This window comes from Delphinapterus leucas, chromosome 17, assembly GCF_059928025.1.
Source record: "Delphinapterus leucas isolate spDelLeu-1000000601 "Yukka" chromosome 17, BTC_Dleu_Yukka2, whole genome shotgun sequence".
NCBI lineage: Eukaryota > Metazoa > Chordata > Mammalia > Artiodactyla > Monodontidae > Delphinapterus > Delphinapterus leucas.
In genome coordinates this window covers 36,981,435-36,998,361 of record NC_143145.1, presented here as the reverse complement: position 1 = coordinate 36,998,361, position 16,927 = coordinate 36,981,435, and the positions used below count along the sequence as shown (strand labels likewise).

Here is a 16,927-nt window from a genome sequence, read left to right as displayed (position 1 = left end):
TACCAGACTCATGACAGACAGCAGGGCAGGAGGAAAAGGCAAACTTATAATTGGGGATAGAGCCTGAATGTGGAATCCCTATTCCACTATGTCCTAGCTGTCTGATATTGGACAAGTTACTTAAACCTCCTAGTGTCAGTTTCCTCATCTTATAAAATGGGGAAATACAGCAGGGGTGGGGTGAACATAAGGATGAAGTGAGATGAGGCACGTGAACTGACCTGTAAAATTGGGAGGTGCTTAATCATGGTAGTTATTATCACGCTTAAGTCCAAAAGCAATTCACCCAAATTAGTGTCAGAACATTTATAAGGCTAACATACGTGAAACGTGATATACCTATTACATCAGGTTTGAAAAAAAAAACCTTTGTTTTTATGAACAGCCAATTGGAACCCATTTAAAAAAACCCTAAATTAAAAGAAAAACAATGATACCTAAGCAAACAGATTGTGATTAAGAGATTATAAATACGTTTATTGGTAGTATTACTGAATACTGAATGCAGAGAATAGAATACAAAGAAATCAGCACTTAAAAGGAAACATAAATCTTTAAAAAATGCAATATATTTACATACATGTTAACCAATTTTGCACATCTGTTTAGAGTTACAAACAAAAGCAAAGCTAATTCCAAAGCTTTTAATCTGAATATACTTTGATTTTGAGTTCTAGTGTTCTCCATTCTAACATCCACGGTTTGCTGTATTTACACCAAGTATGATTAATTTTGTTTGTATCTAACCTAAAAGCAAGATGCTATGAGCTGATCCTGAGGCAGCCACGTAAATCAGGAATTTTAGAACAGCTCTTTAAGACAGGATAAAGTCACATGGAAGAAAAATGCCTCAATCCTAGATATATAAATGCAAAAGAGAAAATATTAAGAAGCAAAAAGAATCACAGAAATACCAATTCTGCTTTAAATTATAATTTCTAATTCTAGCAACAATTCAACTAGCGGTAGCTTAGATGACTTATGTTCTAAAAAATAAAACCATTAGTTCTTTCACTATAATTTTCTGACTACACCCAATGAATAATTCTCAAGTTTTCATATCCTTTTTTAACAACCCAAGAATATGACTTAAACATAGCAGAATCATTAACAAAAGAGGCCTTCAAACAACTGCTAAAAGCTGCAATACAGTTTGGGGGCCATATTTCAATTTACATAATATTAGCATTCAGAAAGAGTTTGACACCTAGTACAATAGAGTTCAACACTGTTAATTCAGAAATACACCATCCATTCTTGCCATCAGAGAACAACTGACATGTATGGGATTGTCACCACAATTCTAACAGGGCCTCTAAACAGGACTGCACATAAAATGAAAAAATTATGAACTATGATACAATTGTGACAACACAGCTAGCTTATAGAACTGAATTTTTCACCATAATAATAGTGCTACAGAATTACAGTGACGTTTAAACATCAGAATTATTTTCCCCTGCTAACTACTGAGTAGAGAAAGTTTTCTGACTGCATTTTTGATGAATAGAATATCTCTGAAATAAGCACTAGGGGAAATTGACAAATGAACAAAATGAACTCAAGTTCATTCGTCACAGATATCAACAACAAGCAAAGCAGCTTAGAAAAAAATCAAAATTATCCTAAAAACAAATAAATATAAGATCAAATCAGTCATTTTTGAGGAAACTACAGCTCATTTTCAAAAGTTCTGTTTGGTATGTGACTAGACTTGAAAATATTAAAACAAACCAAGCATTCCAAAAATACTGATTTGCTCTACACAGGATTTGAAAAAAGCACTTCAAGTTTTAAGCTGAATGCTTCATTCTCCCCTAGCCCCTGCCCCCGATATTCCCCAGAGGGAGTAAACAGAGAAAAGCAGCTCTTGCAAAAATAAACAAAAACAAAACAAAACTACCAACCAAAACTAATCATATAAGACAAACTTCAAACACTTCACTTTAGTTGGTCTTGTGTTAGGGTAAGATTTCTGTAGCAAGGATTTCCTAGTCTCATCCTCTATCTCTCATTCTTTAGTCACTTCCATGTTTTTATCAAACAAGGCTATGCAGAGCCTTTCCTAAGAAGTCAGGCTGAGTTGGAGGTAGCTTTAAGACAGTATACTTGACTACAGTATGTAGTTAGTTCTTCTACAAGGATTACAATGTGTAAAACTGCAAAAAGAAAAAATGTACAGCCCTCACTGCCTTGCACCAAGAGAAAACTTTGAGAAACTGAGAACAAACAACGGAAGCCAGGACACTGGCATCTGCCTCCTCTCCCATGGGCTCTTCTAATGCACCAGTTCAGGCTGGTTTTCCACGAAGGGTAGCACCCCACTCACATAGTAAGCGATGCCAAGAGACAGCAGAGCAATGACAAAGATCAAGAGCAACACCCTCCAGAAGCCCAGATCCTCTACAAACTCCTGCCATGTGGTTCGGAAGCTGGACAGGACCCCCTCACCTTGCTGCAGGTTGGGATTGAGGAGGGAATGGCTTTCCATGGCACTGCGAGAGAAGCAAAGGGAAAAGAAAGGGCATGAAACAACACATTTCAAAAACATAAAACCATAGGAACTGCATTGTTTGGAAAAGACCAACCTTAAAATACAATATTTACAAGAAGAAAACTGACATACATATATATATATATATATATATATATATATTCTCACCCATTTGTGTACTGATTTATATACGTGCAGGTATCTGGACAATCTAACTTTAACTATAAACTGCTAAACAGTAATGATTATGTTTCTTGGTTTAGTATCTAGAAGAGTCAGTTAAAAATCCTTTTCTAATAAAAACGTCCCAAGCAGAAGTCTTGAAGTAGGTCAAATAAGTTGTTTCCACCAGGTACCAAAGCAAAACACATTTTGGTTATTTGAAATTTAGAATTCAACACGATGATTCAAAATTTGAGAACTCATGTTAATGGAAATAAGCAAAGACGGGCAAGTCTAAAAAACTGTTCTATAGAGTATGTGAATCTTAAAGTGAAAAGGGAATTTTTATTAATTTAGTTCAATAATCTGACCAATGAAGGAATTCCTTCTTTAAACTGTAATACTCTAGTAATGCATGCTTACTCTTCAGTCTATTGTGCACTTGGACAGGGCTAACCATTAGGAATTCCTCTTAATAGGTTCCTCCTACTGGTTTTAGTTCCATCTTGTACAATAACACAAAATACGTTTATTTCTCTTCTATATAAAGGCTGAGTCTACTTGAAAATAAGGTAGCACAAATACCATAAAAACACTGATTCAGGTTTTCGTAACTATATAAGCAAGAAATATGACCACTACAAATAGAGTATATCTGACATTGGTATTTGGAAGGCTGCACAGTGATGAATTTGAAGCTCTAAGGGATTAGCACCCACAATTATGTCACAACATACAGGACCAACAACAGGGTATCATTTAGATTAAAGCCACAATGACCGTAATCACAGGTATCAACTATCTACCGCTGTTATTATCCTTCCTAAACTCCTTCTCTTCATATTCTTCCAACCATCTTGGGACAGAACAATGGAAACAGCACAAAACAATGTCTTAAGAGCCTGGGTTCATCATGCAAAATTGACAGTGTTTTTTTTTTTTTTTTGGTAACCTATAACTTTATTTTACTTCTTGACACTGTTAAACAAAGGCACTTCGGCGTTTACTGGCATTTAGAGTCTTCTCTAATCATGGGAAGGTGATTTCTTAATGGGCCAATCTGTTTGACATCCAAACTTTTTTTAATATTTATCTTCTGAATAGGAGAAGACATTTTCAATGGGAATCTACAACAACACAAAAATTTAAAGAAAACTCAAGCAAGTTCAAAAATAAGATTAGAACTTTAAGAAGTTCAGGAGAGGTTAATTTTGACTTACATGAAATTTATTGACTATGTCTGAGTCAACATGCTCTCATACTTAAAAGTGTTAGATATACAGGTATCCCCCATTTTTTGAAAGTTTGCTTTATGCCTCCTCACTTTTAAGAAACATCTACAATACTACCAGTATTTGCTAACTGAAAGTAATCCCAAAAGGATTTTTGCTTTCATACGAAAAAAGGCGAAAAGCAAAAACAGTGTTTAATGTTTATTTTGCAGGAAGAGTGGCACCACCAAGCTCCTTCCCCAGGAACTACACGCAGCATCTCAGCATCCAGCTGCAATATCCTTGAACTGTGTCTGTGAGCATCTGTGCTTTATCTCGATTTATTTTGTGCATCCATTAGTAAGATGAGTCCTAAGGCAATTGCTTTATGCCATCTCGGCTTAAGGAAAGGTTTCCTAGGAACACTCTACTTTTGGATAGTGGCGGGTGGGGTAGGGACCTGTAAAATGAGAATTCAGTTGCACGTTCTCTAGGAGCCCATGAAGTTTTGCCAATCAGAACTGTCTATAGCAACCTGATCCAATGAAGTGTTTTCTACTGTCTAGGAAATACCTGATTCTAGCATGATGGTCTGTGTGTGCATGTGTAATCTTTTTTGTACATGTGTCACCTACACTGTCTCTGTCATCCCATACCTACAGAATAAAAAGGAACTAAATTAAACTTAGGATATAAGGGGGTGTGGGGAAATGTTTTTCATCAACTTGACTGATAGGCCCTTAAGAAGTTATGCTATGTTTCAGGGAATCATAAGGGGACTGGAAAACACTAAATACATTCAAAATCTTGCTTTATCTCCTGTTCTAGAAAAGGCTAATCATTACACAGCTATGCCACAATGCCATGTACTAGCCAATCCCTTTAAACTTTTCCCCCACTTTTTTTATTTTTTAAAAAATATTTATTTGGTTGCACGGGGTCTTAGTTGTGGCAGGCGGGCTCCTTAGTTGTGGCTCGCAGGCTCCTTAGTTGCAGCTCACCAGCTCCATAGTTGCAGCACGTGGGCTCCTTAGTTGTGGCATGCAAACTCTTAGTTGCAGCATGCATGTGGGATCTGGTTCCTTAACCAGGGATCAAACCCAGGCCCCCTGCACTGGAAGCATGGAGTCATATCCACTGTGCCACCAGGGAAGTCCCTCCCTCACTTTTTTTAAATTGATGTAATTCATGTACTATAAAATTCATCTTTTTAAAGTATGTGATTCAGGGGCTTCCCTGATGGTGCAGTGGTTAAGAATCTACCTGCTAATGCAGGGGACACAGTTTCCATCCCTGGTCCGGGAAGATCCCATATGCCACGGAGCAACTAAGCCCATGCGCCACAACTACTGAGCCTGTGCTCTAGAGCCCGCAAGCCACAACTTCTGAGCCCACACGTCACAACTACTAAAGCCAGTGCGCCCTAGAGCCCACGCACCACAATTACTGAGCCCGTGTGCTGCAACTACTGAAGCCCACTTGCTCTAGGGCCCACATGCCACAACTACTGAGCCCCTATGCTGCAACTACTGAAGCCCGTGTGCCTCAAGCCCATGCTCTGCAACAAGAGAAGCCACCACGATGAGAAGCCCGTGCGCCACAATGAAGAGTAGCCCCTGCTCGCTGCAACTAGAGAAAGCCTGCACACAGCAACAAGTAAAATTTAAAAAATTAAAGTACATGATTCAGTGGTTTTTAGTAAATTCGCAACGTTGTAGAACCATCTCCACTATCTAATTTTAGAACATTTGGTCGCCTCTATAATAAACTCTGTACCTTCAGCAGCCACTTCCCACTGCCCCTTCCCCTGCTCCTGGCACCACTACTTTCTATTTGCTGATTATGGACACTTCATATAAATGGAATCATATGATATTTGGCCTTTTGTGCCTGGCTTCTCTCATGTAGCATGTTTTCAAAGCTCATCTGCGTTGTAGCACATATCAGTATTACATTCCTTTTTATGGTGGAATAATGTTTCACTAGATGGATAGATGACAGTTTGTTTATCCACTCATCATCGATGGACTTTTAGGTGGTTTCCACCTTTTGGTTATTATAAATAATGCTTCTATGAAATTCATGTACAAGTTTTTGTGTGACATGTGTTTTCAATTTTCTTGGGTGTATACCTAAAAGTAGAATTGTTGGGTCGTATGGTAATTCTGTGTAACTTTTTGAGGAGGTGCCAGACTGTCTTCCACAGCAGCTATGCTATTTTACATTCCCACCAGCAATGTATGACGGCTCGAATTTTTTCACATCATTGCCAGTACTTGTTGTTGTCCATCTTTTTGATTGTAGCCATCCTATTGGGTATAAAGTGGTATTTCACTGTGGTTTTGATCTGCATTTTCCCTAATAGCCAGTGATGCTGCTTTAAGCTTTTTAATTTAAGCTTCAACCACACCTTCCTACCATGACACTGAAGGGCAGGAGTAAGATAGGACAACTAGGTAGTACAAGTATTAATAATTCAATTTTCAAAGAACAGGCTTTACATAATGCCGTAAATAATGCAAATTCTCATGCTGAAGTGCAATGGCAGGTACGTGAAAGAAGTAGGAATAAATACTTCATATTGCATTGCTCAAATGACTAATCACTTCTTAGTTAATAAATAATCACAACTGAGGCAAAATAAAGTATATTTCTAATAAAGAGATGCCAAGAAATTGGCTATTAACAAAATATACCAAGCAGAGTCCTGAATATATACCAAGAAAATGCACATTCTCGGACATTTTTCACAGTAAAGAAGCTTAAAGTAGTTTTGAAAATAAATTTTAAGTTATTTTGCAAGAACATGATCTTTAATAAAAAACAGATAACTCAATGTTATTGAATTGCTTATAGCATCTTGACTGCCAATCCAGAGCACACAGGTGAAAGAAGGGCTTGCCAATGCACCTCTGGCTTCTTATTTTATGTACTTGCCAGCCTTCAGTGATAACTCATAAGGAGCATGCACTGTTCTAGAAGTAAAACTGTTTAATTTCTTTGGACAATAATAAGTATTTGTAACAAACAAAATAATCCTAAACTTGAGAGTAGAATTAATGGTCCCCAAGGAGTACACCAGGCAGTCCACGAAGAGGGAGGAAAGGAGTCACGGGCACAGAAGAATCAAATTAAGGGTGAACTATGAAAAACAGAGGATTTTATCTGGAACTCACAGAAACAATGATATCAACAGTCTAAGTGGACCATATGCTCCTAATTCCAAGTCTTGGTCAATCTGCTACTGGGTCAATAGCTACTGAGGGCCCTAGTCCACTGAAAATTGTGGGAGGAGACTATAAAGCTCATCATCCTTCCTCCCCTGTAATACCTGGAAACCTTAAACTCCATGGTGGTCAACCAAACTACATGCTAGTACAACTAAGTCTGGCCTAGAGACTTTACCTGTTGAGCCCGTGATGCCAGAGAAAAGATGCCTGGTCACCTTTCCAGAGCTCCCTGAACTATGTTCTAAACTGCTTCTAGATGAGAAATGATGAGATATTTGAGACCCTGTCAGTCGCTACATCTTAGCTTCAATTACTTACAGGAGCCCAAATTTCATTTGTACCGTCTCATGTAAAAGTCACTTTCACATCACTGAACTGTGTATGTCTTAAGTCTTGTCTTACTCTCTTCCTGTTTTACTTTTCCTCAGCACTTTAATTCCCTACCTTTGAAAGGTAGCTTTTTGGTCTTTTCTAATACTGTCCAAGTTCTTGTCCTGACTTATCTTTCTCCTCCTTTTTCGAAATTCCATTCTTTTTGTGATCTGTACTTAAATTCTCAGACTCCTGTTTCCCTCCCTCTTATTCAGCTCTTTTCACTTGTACTACCAATACAGCAGGCTGCCCTTGCCCAGTGGCTAACAGAACATTCTGTGCATGTGGGCACATAGTACTTTCCGTTAATAGCTTTTCAATTGTAATCTGGAGCCATAAGGACTAATATAAGTTCAAAGAAAGTATCAAAGCACTTTACTTGAAAGTATCAAAGTACCTTTCACTCTCAGCTGTCTGCATAGTCTCCAGTTTTGAGTGAGTTCCTCTGTTAAATCCTTTTACCTCCTGCTCTTCCAAAGATTCCAGCAATCGGATGACATCTTTATTCACTCCCCTGCGCTTTGCCAGAACCAGGGGTGTAGCACCTTGATGATTGCTAAAAAGTTCATAAAAATAAAGGGGTTATATTATACTGTTAGTAGCCATTTGTGTAGATCTCAGTGAGGAAGGCATGGGCCCCATTAACTCGAAATTAAAACCCAGAGCAGAACCAGCGGTTGAGGCGGAACCTGAATTTTGAGTTAACCTTTTTTTTTTTTCCTTTTAGAGAAAAAGGAAAAAAAATATATACAGGCAAGAGTAGATAAATGAGAATAAATAAAAGAAAAGGAGGGCATCTTCCTAGAAATTAATTGGAAAATTCTAGATTCATCCTTATCTGACATTTATATATTTCATGAGAAGGGTGTATATATTTTTTAAATGTCTAAGAATTAAACAAACAACAAAAAAAAACACCCACGCTCAAAAGCAATCAAATAAGCTGCTTTGGTTCACCTAGCTATTTAACAACAGGAGAGAGCCCAAGTAACACTGAATCCTATAGTTAATTCCCACCACATCTTGTTCTGTAGCAGCAGAACCATTTACTGTCTTATTCGAATTTAGGGACACTAGAGCACCAATAAATTAGGGCAACATGAAACTGTGGCTTAAAGGTCAAGGTCACTTTTTAAAGTGGCCTGATCTTTCCCACTCAAGAGACGGAATCACTAAAACAAACCAAAAAAACCACTACTTCTTCAAATTGTTCAGTATCAAAAGGACTGTGAGCACCCCAGAGAGATTATGAAGCTAGCATGGTATATTATAGGACAGAAGGCAAACAAGCTTTGGAATCAGGTGGAACTAGGTTCAGATTCCAGCTGTGTGACCTTTGTTAAGTCATTTAACTCAAAATGCTTGTCTCAATTATTTCATCTATAAAATGAATACCTACCTTAAGAGTTATTCATTCTGAGGATTAAATGAGCTAAACACAGTATGTGCAGTGCCCAGGCTGTAATAGATTGTTGACAAGTGCCCTTGTCTTACAATACACAATTAATTAGTAGCAGAACCTAGCCACTATTTTCATAGAAAAACATACACTGCTTCAGCATAAATCTAGAAGTCAGCCTCTTGTTCCCTTATTCATTGTCCTCAATACCCTTCTGAACTTGCTGTGCTCAATCAGTGAGGAAACAAAATCAATGGACTCCAAGATTAGATCATTGGTTGACAGACTAATGGGAAGAAGTGACAAGACTTCAAAAACCACAGAACTTACCAAATATCAATTTTGAGTCCATTGGAAACTAAGAATTGAATAGTATCCACGTGGCCACAGAGATGAAGAGCTGTGTTTCCCTGATAATCTGTGGCCAGGAGATCAGCACCAAATTTATGTAATAACTGGCAGATGTCTACATTCCCTCGGGCTGCTGCGAGGTGAAGGCCTGTTCTGCCCCTGGTGTCACGAATATTTGGGTCAAAGCCACTTTCCAAAAGCCTCTTGGAGTAGTTAAAGTCTCCATCAATACAGGCTTGTAGCAGGGGCACATTAGTCTGAGAAGAATCATTCACAAAAACGTAGGACATTGTTCAGATGTGGTGACGGAATGTGCCTGTAACGAAATATGAGGTGAACAAGACTCAGAGAAGCCAACTAAATCAAGACAATGAAGTCATTTAGAAAAGCACTATTTCTTTTTCTTCTTGGCCTCCTGCCTCTAATAAATTACCTCACCAAACAGAAACAACAACAGAGTTATCAATTATTATTATTTTATTTTCCATTAAAATGTCTCATTTTTTTCATATCTGTTGAATCAAAATTGCAATTAAATTACCATAAAGCCATGCTTCACTTTTCATCATATAAAAACACTGAGATTTTTTTTTTTGGCCACGCCACGCGGCACGTGGGTCTTAGTTCCCCAACCAGGGATCAAACCTGCATCCCCTGCATTGGAAGGATGGAGTGTTAACCACTGGACGGCCAGGGAAGTCCCTGGATTGAGATATTTTTAAAGTGAAGCAAAATATAAGTGCTTAGGGCTTCCCTGGTGGCGCAGTGGTTGAGAGTCCGCCTGCAGATGCAGGGGACACGGGTTCATGGCCTGGTCCGGGAAGATCCCACATGCCGCGGAGTGGCTGGGCCCGTGAGCCATGGCTGCTGAGCCTGCGCGTCCAGAGCCTGTGCTCCGCAACGGAAGAGGCCACAACAGTGAGAGGCCCGCGTACAGCAAAAAAAAAAAAAAAAGATATAAGTGCTTAGATTTAAGCTTATTACATCATCAGAAGACAAAGACAGCATGTTCCTTAAACTTCATAAAACTACCTATACACGCACATACACACACACAAACGCTACTACTGGTAGAGATTCTTATTTAAAACAAAGTAATTCTCTTCCATATATTTGCTTTTTATTGTATTTGAGATATTCTATATGGTAAAACAGAATTATCAGCTCAAAAGTTAACTAAATCAGCATGAAAAAAACAATAACTTAATTCACACTCAATAAGGACCTGCTAAATGTTGTGTTTAGAGCACAAACTTCAAATTTTTCATAGAAAGAGAAAAGCTAAGGAAGGCAACAAACTAAATTTAAAAACTGGAAGTATCATGAAATTAAGGATTCTGTCCTTTTTACAGTATTGATCCTATTCTGCTTTGTTCTGTGGTTATCTAAATATCTGATTTTGCCAAACTCCCACTGTCTTAAGATGGAGAGATGAGGAAAAACAGGTCTCTGTGGGGATGCAGAGGCAGGACAAAGGCAGCAATCCCAGCTGTGTCCATGCTAATACTTCACCCATCTGAGTAGCCTCGGTTCACCAGTAGGTGTTTCCACACATCCTTCATTGATACTTCCCTGCCCTCAGCAATTTCTTGGTCTCTCAGTGCGTGCGTGCATGCGTGCGTGCGTGCATGCGTGCGTGTGTGGGTGTGTCTCCACCCCACCTGCAATTGTCCTTTCCTTGGTTCATTTAAGAAAAAGTTAAAGCCTGACAAAAGAAACTTTACTAAGAAGTTAAAGAGAAAACAAACCAAAACAAGAAAACACAAAGGCAGAGACCGATGTGTTTGTTAAGATGGCTCCCTTACTCTAAGGTTTAAAAAAGCTTAGTCACACATGAGCTTGGCTTATAATTTATCAGGCAAAGTCTTCCTGGAACACAGATGGAACTGGATGCTAGATCAATCTATTGTGCCTAACCTCCCAGGGATTTAGGAAAGCCTGGCTCTGGAGTTCGGTGAGATTCTTGGCCCCCACTCCTTTTAGCCTGGTTTCCAGCAGAGCCACTGTCCCTCTATTCCTGGGCCACCTTAAGCTCTGCTGCTGCCATGCGTGCAAGGGGGAAACACTAACACAGACTGAGAGCCTGTTCCAAGCCAGGTACTGCATTAAGGGGTCTTAATGAATTTTATTTAATCTTCCTAACAAGTCCATAGTAAGATTTATTATATCTGAATTTTATTTAGTAAGGAGTCATTGAAGGATTTCAAGTCAAGGAAATGGCATGGTCTTAGTATATTAGTCTTTTAGAAAGATGACTTTTTGGCAATACAGAGAGGTTAGTTTGGAGAGGGTCAAGATTGGAGACAGGGAGATCAATCAGTGTCATTATAGAGATCCAGGCAAGAAATGATGATAGCCTGATCTAAGGCAGTGGCAGAGAGAAGGGGGCATACTGGAGAGCGATACACTAGATAGCATGAACACAACTCAATGACCTGTTGGATATAAAGGGTGAGAAGGAGCTGTTAAGGATAATGCTAAATAATGGGAAAATATGTTTATGATTAAGAGTTACAGGGATCAAGATAAGATAAACCTCAGATTATGACACTATATAATGCTTTTTAAAGAAATTAACCCAATGGGAAGACGTTTCTCAAAAAAACAGTCAAGAATTCTCTTTCAAGGGTAATCTCCCTATTTTCCCCTACAGTAGTCATTGGATTGGACCATAAAAAAGACAGAGGTATCACAGGCTTTTAAAAAATTAAAATACCACATATCAAGTGCTTTTCAAGAGGTACCATGTTTCGGTTAAATTCTCTAAGAATAGATAATGAAAAACAATCTACTTGGTATTTTTGGTTCAAACAGTTAAGAATTCTTGTGGTTTGCAGACTGGGATTCTTTCGAATATCAGCTCAGTAAAAAGGACAAGTCTTTCTTGCCTATTTTTTAAGTGAGAATAAGCATGGTTTATTTTGTGATTTCTTTGTGCCCTTGAGAAACTACTAACCTCCAAATTTAATAAGCCCAATGATAGACAACATTTTTCATCTTGACTATAGAACTGAATCTGCCCAAAAGCAAGGCCACAGTTCACTGAAGCTTTCACATGTTGTGAGGGAGTCCACAGTAGAAAATACTCACGTAAGCCTTAAGATTAGATCTTTCTCTTCGTGGTCCCACGGCAGTTTCTCTGAATTCTTAAGAAGGTTCAACAGACTATCCAGAAATGTGCCAGCAAGGATCTATAATAAATAGAAGATTCAGTTATAACAAAGATGTGGTGTGAAAAAGGACTTGCTATCTACTAAACATAGACAAGGTACAGGGACCTGTAGATATTTTCCAGAAAATCTATGGGTAAGGCATCAACTTATGAGGCTACTAAAGTCAATGACGAGTAATAAAGTGGTGAAAAAGAGGAAAGAAGGGCTTAATAAGGAGAAGCTCTGTTGCCCACTAACAAGAAAGCACGGTCAGAAAAATGAAAGAAAGAGAGTCAGATTATGTTACCATCAATAGAGGAGAAACTGCACTCTGAAAATTCACTCTAACTTACCAGAATTTGGAATGCATATTTTTCCCATTATAAGTGGTGGCTACATCTCAGGTTAGCCCACTAAAGCAATTTTAGAAATAAAATGCTATTTGCAGTGGGGGAATAAATTAAAAACAACCAATACTTGTGTTTAAACCAAACAGGTACATTTAGGAAAAAAAAATGTCTAATCTGTCTTGAATACTGGTACTTCAATCTCCTCCTGAGATTGTCCAACCACCTTTTCTTTTCAGTGTGAAAGAAAACTGGCTCAAATCTATCTGCAGTCTTTTCCACATGCCTGACCCCACCCCTCCTGTATCTCGGTGCAGCCCCACACTCACACTTTCACTGGGACCCCCCTCAGGTTTCCCCTTAGGGCACTGACAGACATTTGAAGAGTCCCCCATCAGTCCCACTGCACTCTTCTCTTGAAGGAACGTGGAAGTGAGGGGGTCACGGACAGGCAGCATGGACCACAAAAAATCAATAGTAATTTGTTAGGCAAACATTTACTGTGTGCCCAAAATGTTCCAGATAATATGCTAAGTGGTAAATTTGGGATATAAAGTCTAAATCCCAAATTTATAGTTCCAGCTGAAATTCATGACTTTTACTAGTCATTTACGCTGTCATCAAGTCCCTTTAAATAAACTTATAGGGAATAATCAATGGCACTTTATAAAGCTCCATTTACCATACGTAAGTCAGGTTGTATTGTAAGGGCTATCAGTGTGAGGTTGGAAGTGAAGACAAACTACATGTGAGGACCAGTCCCACAACAGTTCAGCAAATATCATGATGACATGATAATACGCAAAACATCCAACCCTCTTCAACTGTTCCCTATATTTCTGCAAGTCTGTAATACCAGTTTAGACAGATTTCATCATCACTGAGCCACTTAATTGATTTCCCTGAACAAACAGTCTGCGTTCACCCAAAGCCTACTATTTTCCTTTTATGTCCTACCCACTAGAGCTGAGCCTTCATGACGAAAGTCTAATATATTAATTTAAGATGTGACTTTTTCAATGTTAAAATGGTACAGGGGTTATTCTGAAGATAGTAGGATTTATATTATGAAAAGGACAAGTGTAGCTGTTTATTTGGAGATAGAATTATCGATTATATAGTTATGTGCCCCCAAAGTACTCCTAATGTTTCCTTAAATCCATAAGAAAGACCATTTTCTGCCAGTTTCTTTTGATATGACAAGGTCACATAAGAAAATAAACGATCAAATTACAAATTTATGTGATTTCAAACTTAATGCTATATAAATGCATTAGACCTAATTACTAGAAACCTGCCAAGAAAATGCTGAAGACCCTAAATAAACCACTAGAAAGCTACTGATAGATTCCCCAAGAAATAATAGAAATGAATAAAAATCGGGACACGTTAACTATTGTCCAAAGGGTGAAGAGGACTAAAGATTTTTTAAATTAAACCTTTTATTTTGAGATAACTGTACATTCAAATTCAGTTGTAAGAAACAATACAGAGAGATCCTGTGTACCTTTCACCCAGTTTCCCCTGATGGTAACACAGAGTAAAACAACAGTAGTACCATATCACAACCAGGATATTGACATTGATACTGTCAGGATACAGAATATTTCCAGCCCCACCAGGATCTTTGCCCTCTTACAGCCACACCTACTCCCCTCCTGCCCCTACCTCTCCTTATCCCCTGGAAACCACTACTGTCTTCCATTACTATAATTCTGTCATTTCTAGAGTGTTACATAAATAGAGCCATACAGTATGTAACCTTTGAGGATTTTTTTTTCACTCAACATAATTCTCCGGGGATTTACCTGGGCTGTTATCTGTATCAACAGTTTGTTTCTTTTCTGCTGCTGAGTAGTATTCCAAGGTATGGATGTACCACAGTTTAACTGTCTACCTACTGAAGGACATCTGATTACCTCCAGTTTTGGGGCATTATGTTAAGGCTTCTAAAAACATTCAGGTACATATTTTTATATTAAGTCTTCATTTCTCTGGGATAAATGGCCAGGAGTGCAATGTCTGGGTCATAGAGAGGCCTAAAGATTTTGATGAAAAGATTGTTGAGTCTAAATGTGCTCATCTTCTCCATGAAGGAAGGAAGGAAGGAAGGAAGGAAGGAAGGAAGGAAGGAAGGAAAGAAGGAAGGAAGGAAGGAAAGAAGAAAGAAAGGTCTTCTTTGAAGTCATTTCTCTGGGTGCTAGGAGAGTAAGAGATTATTTATGGAAGAGTTTGTAGGACCTACCATTTGGAAGGGCTCAGGTAGAAGTCCTGGTATTTACCAAAGGGAACGTGTCATAAGAACCATTCCACAAGCAGAGTTAGAGGCACTAATGTGCGATATCTTTCAAGATTCACAGAAGGCTGAGCCTGTCACCTTGTGAACGGATATGGGCATACTGGAGGCTGCTTTAGAGGTGGGGAAAGCAGAAGGGAGAGAGACGTGATACAGTCTGACTGTCCTGAGAGGCGCTACTTTCAGGAGTGAACAGCACTCTAGAGAGGCAGTTTCTCTACTGTCAGATGTTCAAAGAGCTTGGTTACTCCACCCAGAATGTATCTGGAGCTGGAATGCCTGGGTCAGAATCCCAATTCAGCTACTTACTAGCTGTATGACTTAAGCACCCAAAAAATAACAGTTATTACTCTCCTGGGGCTGGGTACAGTCCTCAACTGTGCTCTAGCTTGCATAGAGCACTGATCCTATGGTAACACAGCAGTTTCTAACAACTGGGTAGCCTCTAGTGGGGAGTAAAGACCTCCAGGAAAGAAAAAGAGAACTGGTTCCTCCTGGCAGAAGAAAAACCACAAGAACAGCCAATAATGGGAATAGTCAAGCCCCAGAAAGTCCTCTGGTTGTTCACCATGGCCTGGTTCTGATTCCTAAGGGACAGTGTCCAATGACTGGCTCAGAGGCTAACTCCCTGGGATTGTTAAAAGCAGGACTTTGGGGGTCAGATCTTAGAGGGCTGGCACAGCTTACTATTTAAAACTCCAACTCCATGCTCTGTGGCACTGCCCAGGAAACTTCATGAGGCTGGAGGCACTCATCCTTTGGGACAAGGCAGTCACCCAGATCTCAGTAACAAGAGCTCCTAACGCCAAACAGCACTTGTCTCAACCCACATAACAATAAGGAGGTTTTAGTGAAAGCTTGTGAGTCTCCAACTTGATAAGAAAGTTCTAGTTAATCCTCTCTTTCCTTTATATTTTATTTTATGTTAATCTTAGGTCAATCTACAGAACTTCAAGATAAGTATTAAGAACTAATGGAGAGAACGGAGCCCGCGTTTCTGCAGAGCTGGAACTCCCGGCTTGGGGTCTCTTCCCTCCGCCGTCATGGAACTGCCCCGGAGCCCAAGGGGAGGGAGGCCTCACTGAGGATGCCGGCTCCGGAGGGGCCCCGGCGGCCGAAGCCGCAACAGTCCTGGGGACCGCAGGCCAGTTGTTTCAACAAGTAACTTAAAGACAAAATGGAAAAACAAGGAGGTTTGTGCCTGAGATGATGCTGACATGAAACCATGGATGGCCACCTTGTGCCAGCCGTGTGGACGAAAGGCTCTTGGTGCTCCAGCCAGGAGTCAGTGCTGTGCCTCTGAGCTGGGAGAGCCAACTTCAGGACACTGGTCCACAAGAGGCCTCCCAGCTCCACGTAATATCAAACAGCGAAAATCTCCCAGAGATCTCCATCTCAACGCCAAAACCCAGCTTTACTCAACGACCAGCAAGCTACAGTGCTGGACACCCTATGCCAAACAACTAGCAAGACAGGAACACAGCCCTATCCATTAGCAGAGAGGCTGCCTAAAATCATAATAAGGCCACAGACACCCCAAAACACACCACCAGGCGTGGACGTGCCCACCAGAAAGACAAGATCCAGACTCATCCACCAGAACACAGGCACTAGTCCCCTCCACCAGGAAGCCTACACAACCCACTGAACCAACCTTAGCCACTGGGGACAGACACCAAAAACAATGGGAACTGCGACCCTGCAGCCTGCGAAAAGGAGACCCCAAACACAGTAAGTTAAGCAAAATGAGAAGACAGAGAAACACACAGCAGATAAAGGAGCAAGGCAAAAACCCACCACACCTAATAAATGAAGAGGAAATAGGCAGTCTATCTGAAAAAGAATTCAGAATAATGATAGTAAAGATGATCCAAAATCTTGGAAATAGAATAGACAAAATACAAGAAACATTT

General features: G+C 39.6%; 1 protein-coding gene across 1 annotated transcript; it reads right to left on the bottom strand.

Moving 5' to 3' along the window:
- Positions 1-450: 450 nt before the first annotated feature.
- ANKRD46 (ankyrin repeat domain 46) lies at positions 451-9,521 on the bottom strand. Its single transcript, XM_022584687.3, has 3 exons — positions 9,199-9,521; positions 7,867-8,025; positions 451-2,495 (listed from the first exon to the last, which is right to left on the bottom strand). The coding sequence occupies exons 1-3, from the start codon at positions 9,507-9,509 to the stop codon at positions 2,279-2,281; spliced, it is 687 nt and encodes a 228-aa protein (XP_022440395.1). The 5' UTR covers positions 9,510-9,521; the 3' UTR covers positions 451-2,278.
- Between the last annotated feature and the right edge of the window lie 7,406 nt (positions 9,522-16,927).

Bases quoted from the DNA above. Each gene is read 5' to 3' on its own strand.
- ANKRD46 (XM_022584687.3), bottom strand. From the start codon at position 9,509: ATGTCCTACGTTTTTGTGAATGATTCTTCTCAGACTAATGTGCCCCTG. The intron at 8,026-9,198 runs GTAAGTTCTGTG...TGAACTTTTTAG, and splicing joins GGACTCAAAATTGATATTTG to CAATCATCAAGGTGCTACAC. The intron at 2,496-7,866 runs GTACTTTGATAC...CTTCTCTCGCAG, and splicing joins CAGACAGCTGAGAGTGAAAG to TGCCATGGAAAGCCATTCCC.